The sequence below is a fragment of the Trematomus bernacchii genome, unplaced genomic scaffold (assembly GCF_902827165.1).
Source record: "Trematomus bernacchii unplaced genomic scaffold, fTreBer1.1, whole genome shotgun sequence".
Classification (NCBI taxonomy): domain Eukaryota; kingdom Metazoa; phylum Chordata; class Actinopteri; order Perciformes; family Nototheniidae; genus Trematomus; species Trematomus bernacchii.
In genome coordinates this window covers 14746093-14764441 of record NW_022987582.1, presented here as the reverse complement: position 1 = coordinate 14764441, position 18349 = coordinate 14746093, and the positions used below count along the sequence as shown (strand labels likewise).

At 39.5% G+C, this 18349-nt stretch overlaps 1 protein-coding gene across 1 annotated transcript in view; it reads left to right on the top strand.

The window, feature by feature from the left end:
• Positions 1 to 811: 811 nt before the first annotated feature.
• si:dkey-122a22.2 overlaps positions 812 to 18349 on the top strand; it is a 27563-nt gene continuing 10025 nt past the window's right edge. The window contains exons 1-7 of the mRNA XM_034127910.1: positions 812 to 983; positions 1572 to 1734; positions 1943 to 2014; positions 2557 to 2633; positions 3964 to 4064; positions 6375 to 6491; positions 8435 to 8509. Coding sequence (XP_033983801.1) covers positions 924 to 983; positions 1572 to 1734; positions 1943 to 2014; positions 2557 to 2633; positions 3964 to 4064; positions 6375 to 6491; positions 8435 to 8509 — 665 coding nt within the window. The 5' untranslated portion in view covers positions 812 to 923. The remainder of the gene's footprint in view (positions 984 to 1571; positions 1735 to 1942; positions 2015 to 2556; positions 2634 to 3963; positions 4065 to 6374; positions 6492 to 8434; positions 8510 to 18349) is intronic.

The following is an 18349-nucleotide window of genomic DNA, read 5'->3' as shown; positions in this document are numbered from 1 at the left end:
ACAATAGGGTGGGTTTGTGGGATACAGGGACCCCTGCAGGCCAGCTGTTACACTACAACCATGAATTAGCGTCCTAGGCAAATACAGTTATTTAATCAAATATTTATTTATTCATGTTAAAAATCTAGTAAAAATCAACATACAAACAATTATGTTTGGCCTTTCTTTTCAAAATGTTTTTATTCATTTTCTTGTTCAACACAGAATTCCCACAGATGGGCCGAAACAGTATCACAATGCAGTGAGTTGCGCAAACATGTAGCATTACATTTTATAAAAAATAAAAACACTATGTTTGGCCTTTCAACGTAGCCTAATAAGCTACAGTATGAGAATGTAAAAACAAACATGCCGTTTAAATAACAAAAAAGTATTAAAAAAACACATAAATGATCATAAAGACAAAATAAAATATAATGAGAAAACATTTGGCGAATTAAATCTTAATAAAAAATACCTGTATTTATTTTAGCCACTAAGATGCTTTCCTATTTGTTGTACAGTAAAACGTAACTTCAATAATATCTAAAATAATCTACATATTCAATAAAAAATATGAAAATGACATTTGCCTCATGAGATAAAAAGGTGAACATCACATTCAAAATAAGTTAGTAAGATGTTTTAACATTTAATAATAATTGCATGTGTGCACAATTTATAGTATTGGGTTTATGAGCTGTTTATTTAAGTTTGACAGTTGAAATTGACAGTAAATGTAAGGTAATTCATGAATAATTACAAAGATGCACTGAAAATGGGAGAGTACAAACCGGTCAGAAGGTGCTGTGGTATCTGGACAGCACAACGCGCAAGGGGAAGTTTGTCTCGTGTCGGCTTCTGTACTTACACTTCCAACCAGGAAGTCGCTACAATTTCATTCATTCTCTACAGTTTGTGTAGTTTTTACACTTTCTTTCAAAATGCGTAAAAGAACCGAGGCTCAAGCATCCAACAATGAACCGGTCAATGCTGATAGAAAGGTAATGCAACGTAAACGAGGGCTAGTTTTCTGATAGCTCCTGTGCATGTGACAGGAGATGACTGTTGCTAACATGCTAACATTAGCTGACTTACTCCAAAAGCTAATATTTAATCTGTTCAGATCCAATGCTGTCCTGCAAATCGTTTTCCTGCTCTCATACTGATGTTGCAGTACAAGCTTTATCTTTAATATAACGCTATCTTTAGTATTCGCCAGTGTCCCCTAAAGAGCAGCTGAACCAAATCCCCCTTAAAAATACTGCGATTTTAAAACGTCTGTGCGGATTTGCATTATACACACATCAAAACATTATTAATTCTGTATTTTTAACAAATCATTAGCGACACTTCTATAATTCGGCATGCTTTTAAACAATAGAATATTTGCCTATTATGGACAAATATTCCAGTCAACACACTGTAGTTTACCCTATTGTCCTTAATTAACCTTTGGGTTTTGCTAACAAACATCTGTGTTATTGCAGTAGCCTGCTAAAATTGGTAACAGAAATGTCATCAATTAAGTTTACATGTTATATATAAAGATAAGATTTATGTTTGTCAAATGTTCTTCTCTTCATAACCAGGATCCCGTTCAGAGACTGCCCAGCCAGGCTAAAGCTGAAGGCAGGGTGTCTTACAGCTCTGTGCTGACGACCATTGGAAAGTGTTTACTGGTGATCATCTTCATCCCTCCGTTCCTCAACTATGCATCTCTGCAGAGGGAAGGACAGGTGCTCCTGCCTAAAGGTTGTCCTATCAAAAGCTAACTCAGTCTTTTCTTCTTTCAGTTTGATTGATATTAAAAAATATATTAAAAAATATAAAATATATTAAAAAATATAAAATATATAACCTCCATTTGGATATGTCATTATATTTTCTATTGTTCTCAAAGCCAATCGAGACACTTTCTGTGATGCCTAATCTTTCTTTCTTTTTTCCCTCTTGCTTCCAGATGGCCAGATGGTTGATGTTGGTTTGGGTCAAAAGATGCATCTATTGTGTAAAGGAAAAGGACAACCAGTTGGTAATATATGAATATGTCCTATAACAATATTTTTAATTAAAAACTCTCTGCATAAAATGTATTTAAATAATCTTATATTTAACTGGCTGTAGTCCTGTAGTGTGTTATTTGGAACTGTTTATGCACAATCAAACTGGAATATTGTGCTTAACTCACTCAGATCGATAACTTCTTTCCATGACATCAAGTGGTGTTGGTGTTGTTAGGAGAAATCACGTATATGTCATAGTTGAGTCACTATGTTTTGTGTCAATTCATTTTTTAATATATATTACAATCATTGTTATTATTATTATTATTATTATTATTATTATTTATGTGGTCAAATTCTTCCATGTTTTGTGCTTGAGGACCCCTCTCAAAATGGGATGATTCATCTCAAAGGTTAAACCCTCTAATTGCATTTTGGAATAAATGTTATGGTCTGGTTTTCATTCAGGTTAAGAAACATAATTAATATAGTCGCACAGGATTTGATGTCTGTGATTTATTTTTGTCTCTATGCTTAGCCCACTGTAACGACTTTGTTTTTCTTTCTTTAGTCGTACTTGATGCACCAACAGGAATGTCCTCAGACGTTTGGTTGCATGTCCAGGAAAGTGTGGCCTCACTAACAATGGTGAGGAAATTACACAACTTCTGTGGACTGTCGATTGGCTGTATATTGAAATTATTTTCCAAAACATGATATCTTATTTATTTTTTTACTTTTTCAAAGGGATGATTGTTTTGAAGTGGGTGACTAATTACTGATCCAAAGGCAGTGTTTTACCTACAGTAGATGGCGGACACTGCTTCAGTTCCGAGAATAAGACAGAGAGTGCTAGCATGGAAGCAAAACAAAGTACTGCTGCTGTGACGGGGTCCTGGCAAAATGTATTTTAACCACCATAGAAAATAACCACCCCAAAAAAATCAAGTGAACACTATATTAAAAACATTTTGAAAATGTTACCTTGCTGTTAGACAGTTATTTCCTATTGGAAAACTTAAGCTTTTATCTAGCTTTTGTTATTTTTCCTCACGGAACGCTTGTTGGTTTTCTGGTCAAATGCTTCCTTTTATATTTTGTGACTTTGGTTAGGTTATACTTACCAAAGTCACACAATAACACAAACAAACTAACCAATCAAGGCAGTGGTAGACCTTAAACCTCCTTGTTCTTCAAGGTAAAATCAAGGTTTTTTGTCAATAGGGTTAGCAGAGATGTAAATAACTGCTTCCCTATCAGAAAGGTATCTCTCACATTAATTGTAGAGGGGATGCAGGCTGATTATTTACACTACATATAGCGTATTCTCGTTTGACTTTCTTTTAGGGGGCTAAATATGTTTTGCTGCTGCCCCATCAACTTTAGTTCAGTGCTTTGCTTCTGTGCCTGTAATCCTCTCTGTTTCTGGGGGCATGCCAACTGCCATCTACTGTATGTAATACACTGACTATCTCTGACAACTCCACTTCAAAAATTCCAAACAATCCCTTTAAAACGAATGGTAACCGAGCAATATACTGTACCTCAGATGAATGTATCTTACACAGGGGGCATTCAGTCACTGACGTTGGTTTTGCCTTTGATCAAGGAAATCCACTGTGGTGAAGTTGTCTAATATCAGTTACTGCTAATGCTGGCACATTGTTTGTCGTCAGGGTTATGTGGGGACAGTCCTTTAGGTGGCTCGGCCATGTCCTCTTTGCTCAGCAAGGACTCAGTACAGCAGAAAGTCGGGGCTGACAGCCTGCCCCATGTTGTTTGTCTGAAATGTGACTCAAATGAGGTCAGAGGCTTATTGGGGAAAGGCCTAGATACAACTAAACCACATAAGCAGTTAGAAAAACAAACTTACTGTTTACAGCACTTCCTATTTTTCAGTGTTTACAGCATCTCATGTGTATGTAGAGCTTGTGTTTTTTTTAAATATCCCTATACACCTGTTTGTCACACTGCTCAGGTCTGTACCTATGACAGAATGGGACTGGGCTTCAGCAAGCGGCAGATGCAGAATGAAACGACAGGAACTGAGAAAGTTTGGGGGTTGTCAACAACGGGACGGTGAGTGGTCTACTTCAGTTTCGTGGCAATCATTTTGAGTTTCACACAAAAGGTTTTCTGCTTTACTCAAAGCCTACATTGGAAACATAATGTTGTCAGTTCTTTTATTGCCCTGAAGTGGATTCTGAATGAGTGAGTGGGCTGTTTTAAACCTGCAGGGCCTCTGCCCCACTCATCTGTTGCTGAGTGTATTACATTAATTTGTGGATATTTTGAGTGAGATGTAGGCCAAATACACAGTAGTGTAGTGTGTGCTGCAACTGATTAATGCTTATTGGGCTTTTTCTTATGGCTGTGTCAGTTGTTATACACTGTAGCTCAACGGTACTGCGTGAGACAATTTACATGCATGTGAACATATTTTAATATTAACACTGAAAACTTCCCTGACTTTATTTTTTGCTTTTAGCCTTTCAAACTGTTTTATATACAAAAGGATTGCGCACAATATTTTGAGATAATTCAAATTATGTGACATTTATGATGCACTCTCTGGAGTTTCTCCCAAGTGCGAAGCTAACTTAGCACACACTCCTGGCGCGAGCTGCTAAATTGGCTAGCTTGCCATTTGGAAATTACTGTATCAGCTAATGTTGAAAAGCAACCAATGAAAAATGAATGCAGTGTAGCTAAGGCTCTTACCTAAATCTGCTTCCTCTTTAACAAGTAAAATACTATCTGAGAAGATACTGTGTGCTAGTTAGCTGGCTGAGTAGATGTGTTAGTTAGCTGGCTGAGTAGATTTGTTAGTTGGCTAGCTTGCCAAATTATTCCACCATCTAGCTAGCTTAATGATAAGAACTTGAGAACTATGACCAGCAGTGTTGATTTTTTTACAGGGTAAATGTAAAAGGGCAATATTCAATAGAGGCTACCTTCACATTACATATATTCTATGAACTGTGCTTATCTTTGACCAGTCACACTGCATTTTCGCTTGGTATTCCTCCTAACATTGTTAACACAAATCAACATTTGTAATTTGGAAATAAGCATACAGAACCACACCATAAACGAAAGTAGCCAATTATTATCAAGTTTTTGTTAATGGAGACATGCTATATTGATAACCACTTTTTCATCTTTTTCAACAAATGTGTTTTGCAAAACACATTTTAAAATTCTGATTTAGTTTGGTAAAGGGTTTTAAGGTCAGTTGAGACAAATGCAGCACACATGCACCACATGCACCAAGACACTCTTTACAAAGCAGTAGCTTGTATCACTTTACATTAACTCCCACTACATTTTTCACTAAGCACCTTTACCTAGCTTACTTACCCCAATATACCATAGATGCAATTAGCTGTAGACATTTCTTGCTTGATGAATGTCTGAGACAATTAATACATTTTCCAAATAGTGGCATAATAATATTCTGTGAATAGAGCGATCGTTTCAGCAATTTTCCGTGGATCAAATTGATTTATTCAGCACTAAATCTTTAAGATTCAGGGTAAATGTGACTTTTAAGATAATAACTTAATCACATTGCACACTACTACACTACAGTGTAGTAAAACAGATAGAAGTTCAGTTTTTGTATTATTGACAACTGTTTAAATATAATCCACTGGGAATCAATATTTTTTTGATGAAGTTACTTTTTTGGACATAGACTGATGCAGGGACACCTCATGCCTTCCTTTGTTGAAAACACCCCTCCTGGCCTTCCCTGTATCACACCGCAGTGGGATTGGTTGATAATCATCTAGCCTTTGACACCCTAACGCATTTATCGAGCTTTAAATCTCCCTAAAGTACGAGCGGACGTGGACAGTCAGCAGTGTACCTTACCTTGGCATCTGGCCCAGGAAACAGGCGGCCGACCATTTCAGATGCAAGCAATCAATTTCCCAGAATTCAATATCTCAAGGAGTTTGATGCCTACCTAACCTTAACCCTGGGAGTCTTGTGAAAACTCCTCATCTCAGTGTGACACCTCAGGTTTGATTTATTAGCACAACAAGCGCAGGACAGCAGATGGCTCTCTGAGAGGAGCTGCTGCATCATGCAATGATGACGCTCCCTGGGATGATATACGCTTGCTGGTGATTGTTTCTCCTGCGGGTTGCATTAAAAATAGGCCAGCAGTCCCTTCCTTCCTGCTGTCATTTGGATTTAAGCACGGCTGTTTGTTTTGTAATATTTTCTTCCCTCTTAGGCTATTCTTGCTTTTGTAATTGCGACTCTGTTAACGAGCAGATTAGAAATTAATAAGATTAATGACGAGCCCTAGCCCCACCTAGCTGAATAAATAAACATTGTGGCCCAGTTTGCAGCTGAGCGATGAGTGTTGTTGTCCTACAGGATGGTGGATGATCTGCACCGACTCCTGCAGGCTGCTGGGATCGCCAAGCCCTTCATCCTGGTGGGCTCCGAGCTGGGAGCGCTCAATGGAAGGTTCTTCACCCACATTCATGATGTGTAAGTATTGTATAGACATTTACAATTTTATACATAAAGGTCGGTTTGCTTTTCATGAATGGTACTACTTGGCTTGTTAAAATTAATATCAGAAGAAGCTATTTTATTATAAGTATCATAGTATGAGTTCCCCATCTTTATAAAAGGGCAGTTCTAAATAGCTGAAATACCATTTTGATATTAAAAAAGGTTTGGGTAATCCAGTTTAAAATGATTAAATAGCTGCTAAAAATGAAACTGCCTATTTCAAATAATGTATTCTTCAGGCAGCTGTAATGCATTTCAATTTTTTATTTGGTAAGTAGCATACCAAGCAACAACACAAAAGATAGTAGCCATTTTGCAATAATGAATATGTATTGGTTTATTCCATTGGGACGGTGCACATTAGTAAACATTGTTGTTAATGCAAAGTCAGTCGAAATGGCAATGTTTCATTTGTTTTGTCAAATATGCTCTGCAAAATACACTTTAAAATTCTCCTACTAAATATGTTGTTCTTTGAAAAATAAATAGTTTTTGCTGGGCAGTAGTTTATCAACTGTAGTAAGTAAAGTGAGAAATAGTGTCATTTTCTCATAGACTTCTATGCAATTACACTTATTTGTGCAACCCCTGGCCCCATGCTGGCTATTAGAAATAATGGAGGATTAAGACGATTCGACATAAGCTTCACTTTTCAGAAACGTAGGTTGGAGCTTGTTAAGTCTTTGAATTTGATTTGTGGATAATATCAAAATAACAAATATTACCAGACTTATTCTTATCTTCAGTTTTGACAAATCTTTGATAAAATGTCACACAGGTCATCTTAAAACCACTTTACAGTAGATCATATACTATAAAAGGAGTATATTTAGCAAGTATGGCATGCAGTTCCTCCCAAAGTCACACTTAACAAAATATATTCCAGTTTCCATTCCCATCATCCCCCATAACTCATCCATCTCAGAGTCAACACAGTGATTAACGGGACCACCATCCCGTACCAGGGATGAAAGATTTAGTATTTAATCAGGCACGATGTTGCCGCCGTTAAGGGAGAAAATTAAGTGAGTGGATGACACTTCTCCGAATGGAAATATAGCCCCATGATCTGGTGTGTGTGTGTGTGTGTGTGGTCATTAGTGTGTGAGGACGGAGGGATCTACAGGAAGACAGAGGTGATGACACCATTCATATCAGGCCCCATTTACACGGGAACGCAAACAAACCGAATTCGATATCAAAAAAATCTTCCGTTCACACGGATACGGCTCAATAAACGTGTCCCTTCACACGAGACCGCTCGACCCGCTGGAGACGCTGTAGTACATATGCCGGGCCTGTAAGTGGCGCTGTACTTCCACCACAAAATACACCAAAAGCAGCGAAGAAGACCCCCGAGCATGGTTGCCTGGTTGCCCTTCTGTTTATTCTCCGCGGTGGATTTTGCAACATGTACATGTAGTTCTCCATGTCCACTTGTTGCTGATGGTTGTGGTAGAGGAGCTGTAGATGTTGCACTAACATCTGTAGCATCGTCAGTAGCAGTAGCTACTGACGATGCTACAGCAGTGAGCAGCAGAGGTGGGGAGAGGCGGGGCTATGGCTTCATCCTTATCAGGAAATGATCGTATAGGACGTACACACGGAGCCGTTTGCCCCCCCAGAGCGTTCCGTCCGCAGATCTATCCACCTTGGGACCCGTTATCATTTTAGGGGTCCGTTTCCGCGGTTCCGTTACGGCCTCGTGTGAACGAACGGGCTATACGAAAGAGAAAAGTAGCGGATACAACCCGTTTCGTTCCCGTGTAAACAGCACCTCACACTCATTACAGCCTGGGCTGGGAGGGTAAAGTGGACAGGGTCAATGAGTCTTATGGTGCGTTTCCACTACAGCGCGGAGCACGGTTTACTTCATCTGAGTGTGTGTGTGTGTGTGTCCTCTCTTTGTCCCCCAGGCAAGTGTCAGACCTGGTGCTGATTGATCCCATCCCAGAGGATGTTTTTGAGGACAACCAATGGAAAGAGTACTGGTAAGTTTATAGCTGGGGCGTAAGGAGGGGAGAACTATTGAAAAAAAAAAGAAGGGTGAAAGAGCAGAGGATATAAAAAGAGAAGATGGAGAGATGTTATAGAAGCATAAACTAGGGAGGGATATGGAAAAGAACATTGAGAAAAGAGGAGTGTGAAAAGAGAGCAGCCAGGACGATAAGGAGCTCTGAAGGGCAGAGAGGAGCAGATAAAAAGCGAGAAGAAGAAAAAAGGGAAAAGTATCAAGAAAGAGGATTAGGATGAGGCAGGGAACATTTCACAAGTGAAGCTCCAGACTCTTCCCTTATTGGTCGGGAGAAGAGTTGATTATCTTTGCAGGGTGGGGCTCATTAGCATGATTAATTGGAGGCCAAAGATCCTCATTAGCTGATCGCAGTCTTTTAGCACGAAACAGATGAGCGGGGGTGGTGATGGTGGTCTGCCCTGAATGACAGGAAGTGTAATAACACTGCTTTAATCCTCCAGGCGAGATATACATGTCAAGTGTTAGTCATTGTCTCACCATATATCTCATTAAGCATGAAATATCATGAGGGGGTCGGGTTGTTATTAATGATAAGGAGGAGGAATGTGTCAATTATGCAACACTAACAGTGTCTCGGATTGTTTACAAGGAAAGCATGTCATGTTGTGTAATCCTTAAAAGGTGTTTCACTGCTGTAGAGGCTGTAATTAATCAGATATATAATTTAGTAAACCGTGCTTTTAGATGTTGATGACAGCCTAGCCGCGACGGCTACATAATAAGCAAATCTCTGGAGTGATCTCAAGTGTTTTTATTTTTTATTTGCACATCAAAAGCTTTTATGCTCAGTATCACTTGAAATGAATTGTTTTTCTGTCAAGAATTACAAAAACAATTTTGCACTGAAAGAAATAAAGGAAAACCCAGTCACGCAATAAATAATAATTATTCCTCCCAATTAAATATAACAAATTACAAATATATAATTTTGTCCATTGAATTACATTACAGGCAGTTTGTTGCTCCTCACATGTGACTTTGGCCTCATTGCTGGAAGTCCTGCACCTGTATGTAAACAGCACAATAATGGATAGAAGTAGGGCAAACTCAAACATGTTTTCTGTGCAGTATAACTCCGTTGTAATGCCATTAATCAGGAAAACTAAAACGTTTCAATATTTTATAGATGTGTCACACAATTACCAAAGAGGATTTATTTAGTCCCTCTTCAAGTCAGAGATTATTATTTGAAAAAAAAAAAAAAGATCTACCAATCTACTACTCTCTATGTCGTACCACAACAAAATAATTGTGTTAAAAAATACATTCCTTTTTTTATTTGCATTTAAAAAAAAATGCTTGATTACCGGCACAAAACAGAACGATATACAGTTAAAAATGTAATACATTTAATAACTAAATAATAATCAAAAAATCTAAAAGAGAAAACAATATTTATAAGATATATAGCTATACATTAATTGTCACAAAGATATGAACCTGATGTATTTTTCTCAGTCATTTCTTTCCATTCCATTTACTTCCTGACATCACTATGTTACACTCCCGCCTCTATTGGCTATCGCTCCAACACATTATATGTTAAGGGGCGGGACATTTATGTCACATCTCTAAGCGGTTGACCGGTTAGAGATGTGCCGGCCAGCTAACCAATCAGAGCAGTCTGGGCTCTGGTTTCAGACAGAGGGTGAAAAGAGGTGCTACAGCACAGGCAGTATGAGAAAAATGAAGAGCTTTTTGAACATTAAAGCATGGAGACATGTAGAGGCACATAGTACAAATATGAACCTGCAAATGAGCATGATAGGGCCCCTTTATGGAGCCACATGCTTTGGATTCATATTTGTATGCATTTGATAGTTGATTTTCTATCAATGTAAACAAAGAGCCTAAAAAAAACATACTTCCGTTCATGTATTGTTAACTAGAAACACTAACTGGGAGTTCATTAGTGCAACATTCAACAGCAGGACGGAAATATCAACTTAATTCACGTAATCTCATTTTGGGCATAACAACTTGATTTGGTGCATCCGCATTTCCTTCCACCAATATTAGCTCCCATCTTATATAAGCATGAGTCGAGCCAGATAAGAAATGGATCCCTTTTTAAAATGGCCTAATTTGTACGTGACTCAAAGTGGAGCAGCGGCATTTATCAGGGGGTATGTGTCCAATTATCCTCCGATTAATAGGCATTCATTTCACTGCGTACATGACAGTGCAGCCACAATCCAATTATTCTGTGGAGAGGCAATGGAGAAATTAAATGAGCCATAGACTTACATTTACTTTACTAAAACATAATTTTATCGTCTGTGTCTCATTTCCATGGTGGAGTAAATAGAAACCTTAATCGCACATACAGTGTTAAGAATAGAGATTCAGCACCAAATTACACATCCTAGCATTTTTCAACTTGCTTTCCTCCCTTATTTTCCTCTTTTTTTGTTCAGCATGGTTGCATTTAGGTGCGTATTTCTATCTCTGAGATACAGGTTATTAGCTGTTGGAGGTCTTACAGTATTTGGCATTTGAGATAAAGTATGTCAGAAGGGAGCAGGGCTGCACCTGAGCAGGAATTACAGGGAGACCGTATCAGCTTTGCACTGGTGCCCGAGGATTTACACATCAAAGCCCCGCTCATAATTAGTTCTGTTACATCTTACAAAACAAATCACCACCATCTCCTGAGAGTAGTATTTCTGCGTGATTGTGCTCGGCGCGTGTGTAGGCGTGTGCACTGAGAGGTCAGCGCTCTTATTTGGGATTTCCCTCTGCAGACGTCGCAGCATGTGTCTTATTCCCTTCTGGGCACAGATAATGACCCTGATAACAAATCAAGCTGTGGGTCCAGCATCTGAGATTAGGAAAAGCCCCTCTTCTGGACAAATTGCATTCTGGGTGATAGCCATTGGTTGGAGTTACTCGGTGCTGCTAGTCTTGTAAGTGTTGCATTGCACAACTCCTTATGTAAAGAATCCTTGCTTTTTAAAGGGTATATTGTCCTATTACGCTTTTTGTGGTTTTCCCTTTCCTGTAGTTATATAGGTTTGTGTGCATGTAAATGGCCTGCAAAGGCTGAAATCCCAAAGTTCCCTCCAGAGGGAGTTTCTCTCCCACACTCTCCCATTCTAGTCTTATGTTTACTTTAGTAACACTCACGCTCCTATTGGCTAGCGCTCCAACACATCGTACGCAATATGCTAAGGCGCGAGACATCTCTAAGCAGTTGACCAATCACAACAGAGCTGGCCAGCTAACCAATCAGAGCAGACTGGGCTCTGGTTTCAGACAGAGGGCGAAAAGAGGTGCTGCAGCACAGGCAGTATGAGAAAAATAAAGAGCTTTTTCAACATTAAGGCATGTGAACAAGTAGGCACAAATATTAATAATATGAATCTGAAAATGAGCATAATATGTCCGCTTTGAAACCTTGTTGTTGTTGAAATTGTTATTGTCTACTGGGGTATTAAAGTTGACCTTAGCAGGAGCTTATGTCCCATTTGGTGATGAGAGAGGAAGCTCTGTTTCTAAGGGTTCTCTGTGGTCAGCTCACCAGGCTTATGTTGCTTCTAATCAATCTGGAGGTACATTTTATAACTTGGCACCTGTTTGTACTTTTAGATATCTGCTTTATTACAGTTTGAAAACCTTTTCAGCCTTGCAGCTTGCAGAGCCACAGTTAAAAAAACAAACATCTTATTGCATCTGTAATCACTTTGAGTCTCTTCATGGTGCTTTTGTGTACATTTTGTGTCCCTTTGTAGACACTCGGTGTCTCTTTATGGTCTTTTTGTAACCGTTTTGAGTTTCTTTGTTTCTCTTTTGGGTCGTTTTGCATCTTATTGTAGATATTCTGTGTCTCTTTATGGTTATATTCTTACTTGCTTCAGTCCATTTGGGGTCAATTTGTTCCTCTTTCTGACATTAAACAGAGGACCCATTACCTGATGGGCCCAATGAATGTGTCCATGTTTACACATTTCTGGATTTTCTTTTCACAATAAAACAAGGCTCTGTGGACTCCCGATGACCATCACTGGTGAGCAATTCCAGCTGGAATTAGATGCAATCAAAAGGTAAACACAAGTAAAAGAATGGAAATGATTTCATCTTTAGTACAAAAGGAGGAACACAGCTGTGTCTACACACTCAAGCCTGTGTGTGTGTCTCCTGTCTTTCTGCAGCCGTGTGTTAGTATGGAGTATAAAACTAATTTACCCCACTGGGAATGTATTTGCTCAGAGATCAGAAACAGTGGGGAGCTCTCTCTCTCGTCTAATGGGAAGGTCCTTTCCAATTGAATGAATGCTGATTGATTGGCAAACTCTGTTTTAATGTCCTGTTACTGTGTTTAGTGCAACGCAGTCCTCACAGGAGCCCCACTTGAAAGTCTCCTCATCCCTCCACTCTACATCTTACTTCTTCTAAGTGTGATCTGACTTTAGTTATACTTGAATAATTTGAATTTGATGCTCATACACAAACCAATCAATACGTTCAGCCAACCCAGTCTCACAATAGTCACAAAATGTCATCTTTTGATTCGTTTACCCGGACACAAATTTCCCCTTATTTTTCGTGTCACAGAACAATTTTAAAAACAATGTATTTCAATTAGAAGTATCTTTCATGCCTGTAACACGTCTTTTTGTCAGGGCGAGAGGCAAGCTGTGTGGTTTATCAACTTTTGTCTTACTCAATATCAAGCCACAACTATTCATGTGTTTACTTCTTTATTTCAATTGAATTATGTTGGTATTTTTGCCGTCAGTGCAGACGAGAGTCGAGGCTCAGAATACTTATTTAAATTGTTTTTTTACCTTCTAATTTGTTATTCCTTTTGAACCTTTTTTTGTATCCGTATCCTTCTGTACTTTACAGGGCCTTTTTAGACTGCCATTTTTGTCTGTAGGCTACTCTGCGATAATTGAAGAGTTTTCATGTCACTCAGCAAGGCCACACGGTCGAGATCAGATAAGCAATATATCTACTGTACGTATTGTTTTGAAACACACTCCAGACCCCCCCAGCTGGCTGTAAATAGACTTGTTCTGGAGCCTGCTCTGTGACAGCTAGCGTCTGACTGTCACTGCTGCATCTGCTCTGATTTATACACAGACAGGGTTTAGTATCAGGGACAAGGAGAGAGTTTCTGTCTCTCACTGCACACAGATACATTTACAGACCCAAAAGACTCTCCTCTCTTCTCTTTCTCTTCCTTTCCTCTCCACTGTTCTTAACTCCTGTCCTACACTCTTCTATCTTCCTTATTCATTTTCTCCTCCTCCCTCCTCTCCAACTTTCTCCTCCTATACCTAACAAAACTCTGCTCTCCTCTCCTTGCCTCCTCTTTTCATTTCCTTTCCTCTCCTTTTCTCCCCTCAGCTGACTTCATTTCACCTCCCTTTTCCTTTCTTCCTAAATTCCCCACCTTGTCCCTCCTCTCCTCTTTCTTCCTTTCTCCTCCTTCCCCTTCTCTTAATCAATTATCCTCTTCTCCTCTCCTCCTCTCCTCCTCTCTCCTTTCCTCTCCTCTCTTCATTTCCACATCCGCTTATTTTTCTTCCCTCCTCTGTCTTCCTTTATCCTCCCGTCATCAATTCTCATCTCCTCCTCTCTCCTTGACTCCTTTCCTCCTCTCGTCTCCTCTCTCCTTTCCTCTCCCCTCTCCTTTCCTCTCCTCTCTTCCTTTGCCCATCCTCTTATTTTTCTTCCCTCCTCAGTCTTCCTTTGTCCTCCCTTCATCAAGTGTCCTCTTCTCGTACCTCCTCTAACTTTCTCCTTTCATCCTCTCCTCTCCTCTCCTCTCCTCTCCTCTCCTCAAATCTTCTCCTCCCTCCCATCCACCCCCTCTCCTCCTCTTGTCACATAGCTAAGACATTTCATAACTCTGATGCTACAGTAGTTAATTTAACACCGTTGTGGCATTATATCATTTCTTAGCATTTGCTCTCTCTCTCGCCTTATCTCCCGTTTTCTCTTTCTCTCCCTCTTTTCTCCCTTCATTGGTAAACAGCAGCCAGTGATGACATATCCAGTCCCCCCCCCCCCCCCCCCCCCCCGGAGCCCATTCGCTTTCTCCATGAGCTGCGTTCAATAAACCACTGGAGCACAGCCCCGCTCTAAGCCCTTCCAGGAATCCTCGGCTGAGATTGGCAGCAATCACCGGGCCACGGGACGATGGGTGGAGGGAGGGAGGATGGAGGGAGGATGGAGGGAGGATGGAGGGTGGAGGGAGGGAGGATGGATGGAGGGAAAGAAGTAGAGATGGATAAATAGAAATGAAGGAAAAAAGTGACATTACATTTAGCTGACGTTTTTTTTTATTAATCCAAAGCAACGTACAGAATCAGAATCAATGCTTTATTACCAAGGAGGTGTACACATACGAGGAATTAGCTTTGGCATAAATGGTGCATACAAAGACACAGAAAGATTTTTTTTTAGCAAAATAGTACTTTTATAAAAGCTATTTAAAAAAACAATTTGAAAACAATTCAAAAACATTTAAAATAAAGACAATATGTACACAAAATATAATTATGTGAGAAACTGAGTACAGTCAAATATAATAAAATGACAAATACTATATTTAAAGTAGAGAGCTTAAAAAGAGGTTGTGTGGAGCACAAGATATGTATTTACTTGTATTTAAAATAACGTTTCTGTACCAAACTATATACGATATATACACAGTAAACACTGTATAGGTTCCCCACAGAAGGCTCCAGCAGTGTGTGAATAATTATGCTTCACAGTGTGCTTCTGTAATGGCTTCCAGTGCGTGGGCCTCCCCCTCAGTCCTCTCCTGACTCAGCTGTCCCCCCCCCACCCTCTTCCAGAGACTCCCAGATGAGGCAGGAATGCCAATTAATTGTAATTAGAACCACTGTAAGCGTAACTATTTCTGTTATGCTCCACTAATGAATCAAGGCTGCTGCGCTCCCTGTGTGTTTCCCCCAGTGTAATCTATCCCATTGATGCAGCAGGGAGGCTGAGAGCAGGGGATTCTGGGAAGAGCCCCACGCCAGCTGTAGTGCGAGAGTGACACCTTGTGCTCATGCTAGGTTTTACAACTGAGAGCTGGGGGTTTATATTTCAGTTGCTGGGGTTTGGGCAGTTTTCTATCACCCAAAGTTGCAATTATACATACAGTATAATTCAGTTAAGTCAAATAGCTCATGAATTTCCACATCTTAGATAGATTAGAATCATTAGATGAGATGTTCTGCAATCCCAATGGTGAATGATTTAATGGGAACAAAGTGGCAATTAAGACTGATTATCAGGTTAGCTATATAGCCACGGAAATATAATGTGCAATAATTAGAATGAGGACATGTTAAGCTCATTTTCAGGTTCATATTTATATCTTTTGCCTCTACTGGGACATGTCTCCATGCTTTAATGTTCAAAAAGCTCTTTATTTGTCTCATACTGCCTGTGCTGCAGCACCTCTTTTCACCCTCTGTCTGAAACCAGAGCCCAGTCTGCTCTGATTGGTTAGCTGGCCGGCTCTGTTGTTATTGGTAAACTCACTGCTTAGATATGTCCCGCCCCTCAGCTTATCATGTACAATGTGTTGGAGTGCTAGCCAAGTGTTACATAGTTATGTCAAAAGTAAACAAAGGAGTCCATTGGTGGCGTTTCACGCAGGCGAGGAGTGTGTGGGAAAGAAACTCCCTCTGGAGGGAACATAACATGTTATATTACCTTACATTATTACTTTATATATTACACTGGGATTTTAGCCTTTTGCAGACCATTTACATGCACAATAATATAACACACTACAGGAAAGGGAACACCAAAAAAACACAATAGGGCCTCTTTAAGACGGATTATGTCATATATGAAAATGGAATGCACAATATTTAAGGTTGTTTAAAAAGCTGTATCAACTGTCCTTAAGCATCTATGCATTAACTGTATCAAGAGAGCGCAGTGTATGCTTTTGCTTCCCCTACACTGAAAGAGATTATGTTCTGCCCCTTGAAGGCATAACATATGATACATTACATCATTACATGTCATTTGTTAGACGCTTTTATCCAAAGTGACTTGCATACATTCAGTACTGTGGACAATCCCCACAGGAGCAGTTTGGGGTGAAGTGTCTTGCGCAGGGACACAACGACATGCTGACTGCAGTGGGACTCGAACTTGCTACCCCCTGATTCGAAGTCCAGCACACTAGCCACTGAGCCACAGCCTCCCACTGATACAAGTTTAATAATCCCTTTGAGGAAACTGGAGGGAGTAGAAAAAGAGAGTAAAAAAAGCAAACTTAAAAATAAAAACGGTCTGTAAAGTAGTTATAATATACAAACAAGTGCAAGTGACACATGGTTTGAAGAGTGATGCATTGTTCACTTCCTTTTTCAGTCTGCTGCTAATTGTTTACTGTCCAATTAGCGTCTATGAACATCTTGTTTTAAACGTAGCCAGGTTTCCAGATTGCATTTCGCCTTGGAAAGTTCTCCTACACACAATCATAGCTCTCTTAAACATGATTGGTAATGCATATGGAGTACGTGCTTGTACTGTACAGTATGTGAACAGTATGGTACCTATGGTGTTGTGCATGGTACTGCACAACACAGGAGCATGATCCTTCATGCAGTAACTGTGGTATGAGTTATACTGTAGGTTTATGGCTCATGTTAATTGGTTGTCGATATCATGAAGTCCAGATGGAAATGCTCCTCTGTTGCAATACTGATGTTCAAAAGTAATCACATGTTAAGTAGAACAAAAAGTGAAGAATCTATATAAGTCAAACTCTTGTCATAGTTGTCTGCCAATAATGACACTGCAAACGGCAGGTCTCTAAATGTCTATGTTGGAAAAGGCCCAATAGAGTCATAACCTCATATCCAGACTAGCATCTGTTCTGCTAGCTCCTTCAAAGCCATCTCTCATTGAGCATTAATGTCATTTATGCCTGAAGAAATATAGCCTGGCCCTGTTGTTTCTAAAACAAATCAGCTCCACTGAAGTGCTTGCTGTAAACATGTAAACCTTTGTGACTGAACCACAGGGAAACAATCATTGCTTCGCTAGTTAGGAGATTGTCATTTCAAGAGTAGGAACCGTTGGATGTGGATAATCAAACTTAATACAACATTAAAACAGGAGCTGTTGCAACAGGCAGTCGATAATACTTCCACATTCAAACATTGCAATTATCAGTAGACCATAGTCTCATTTGACAATGGAAAGTGATTCAACATACAAAATCATTATTACTTTAATAGCATATATATTAAACAGGCAACTACTTCCATGCTGATGAATGGCTCTGTTTCAAGGCTTTGTTGTTACTAGCATAGTTACTTCTTAAGAATTGATAGTTCCTGTTTCACTGAAGACATAACACATTCAAGGCTGAGAACTATTTCCTGTGTAGTCCTTTATGTAAATCTATAATGCAGATTACTAGGAAACTATACACTAGCACCAAACTGACACAATAATTACCATGTATAATATAATCACTCAAAGTACTCCAAGCATGCTCTCCATACACTGACTGTGCCTACGGGTACTGTTGTGGGTAATTGAACTACAATAAGGACTTGAGGGCGATGATAGAATTCTTCCAAATATGTCCAAATTGTCCTTCCTGTAAGACCGTTAGAGACCTCATCATGCACCTCGGATGAGGGCACGTCCACATGCCCTCTAATAGTGTCTAAGTCTTTGCTGTTTTTCAAAAAAAAAGTTCCTTCAGCGTGAATAGTTAGTTGAGCCTCATGTAATAGTCCGTGTTTAAATGTTCTCTGTTCATTGTAATAGTTGGCAGAAGCTCATGTAATAGTTGGTGTTT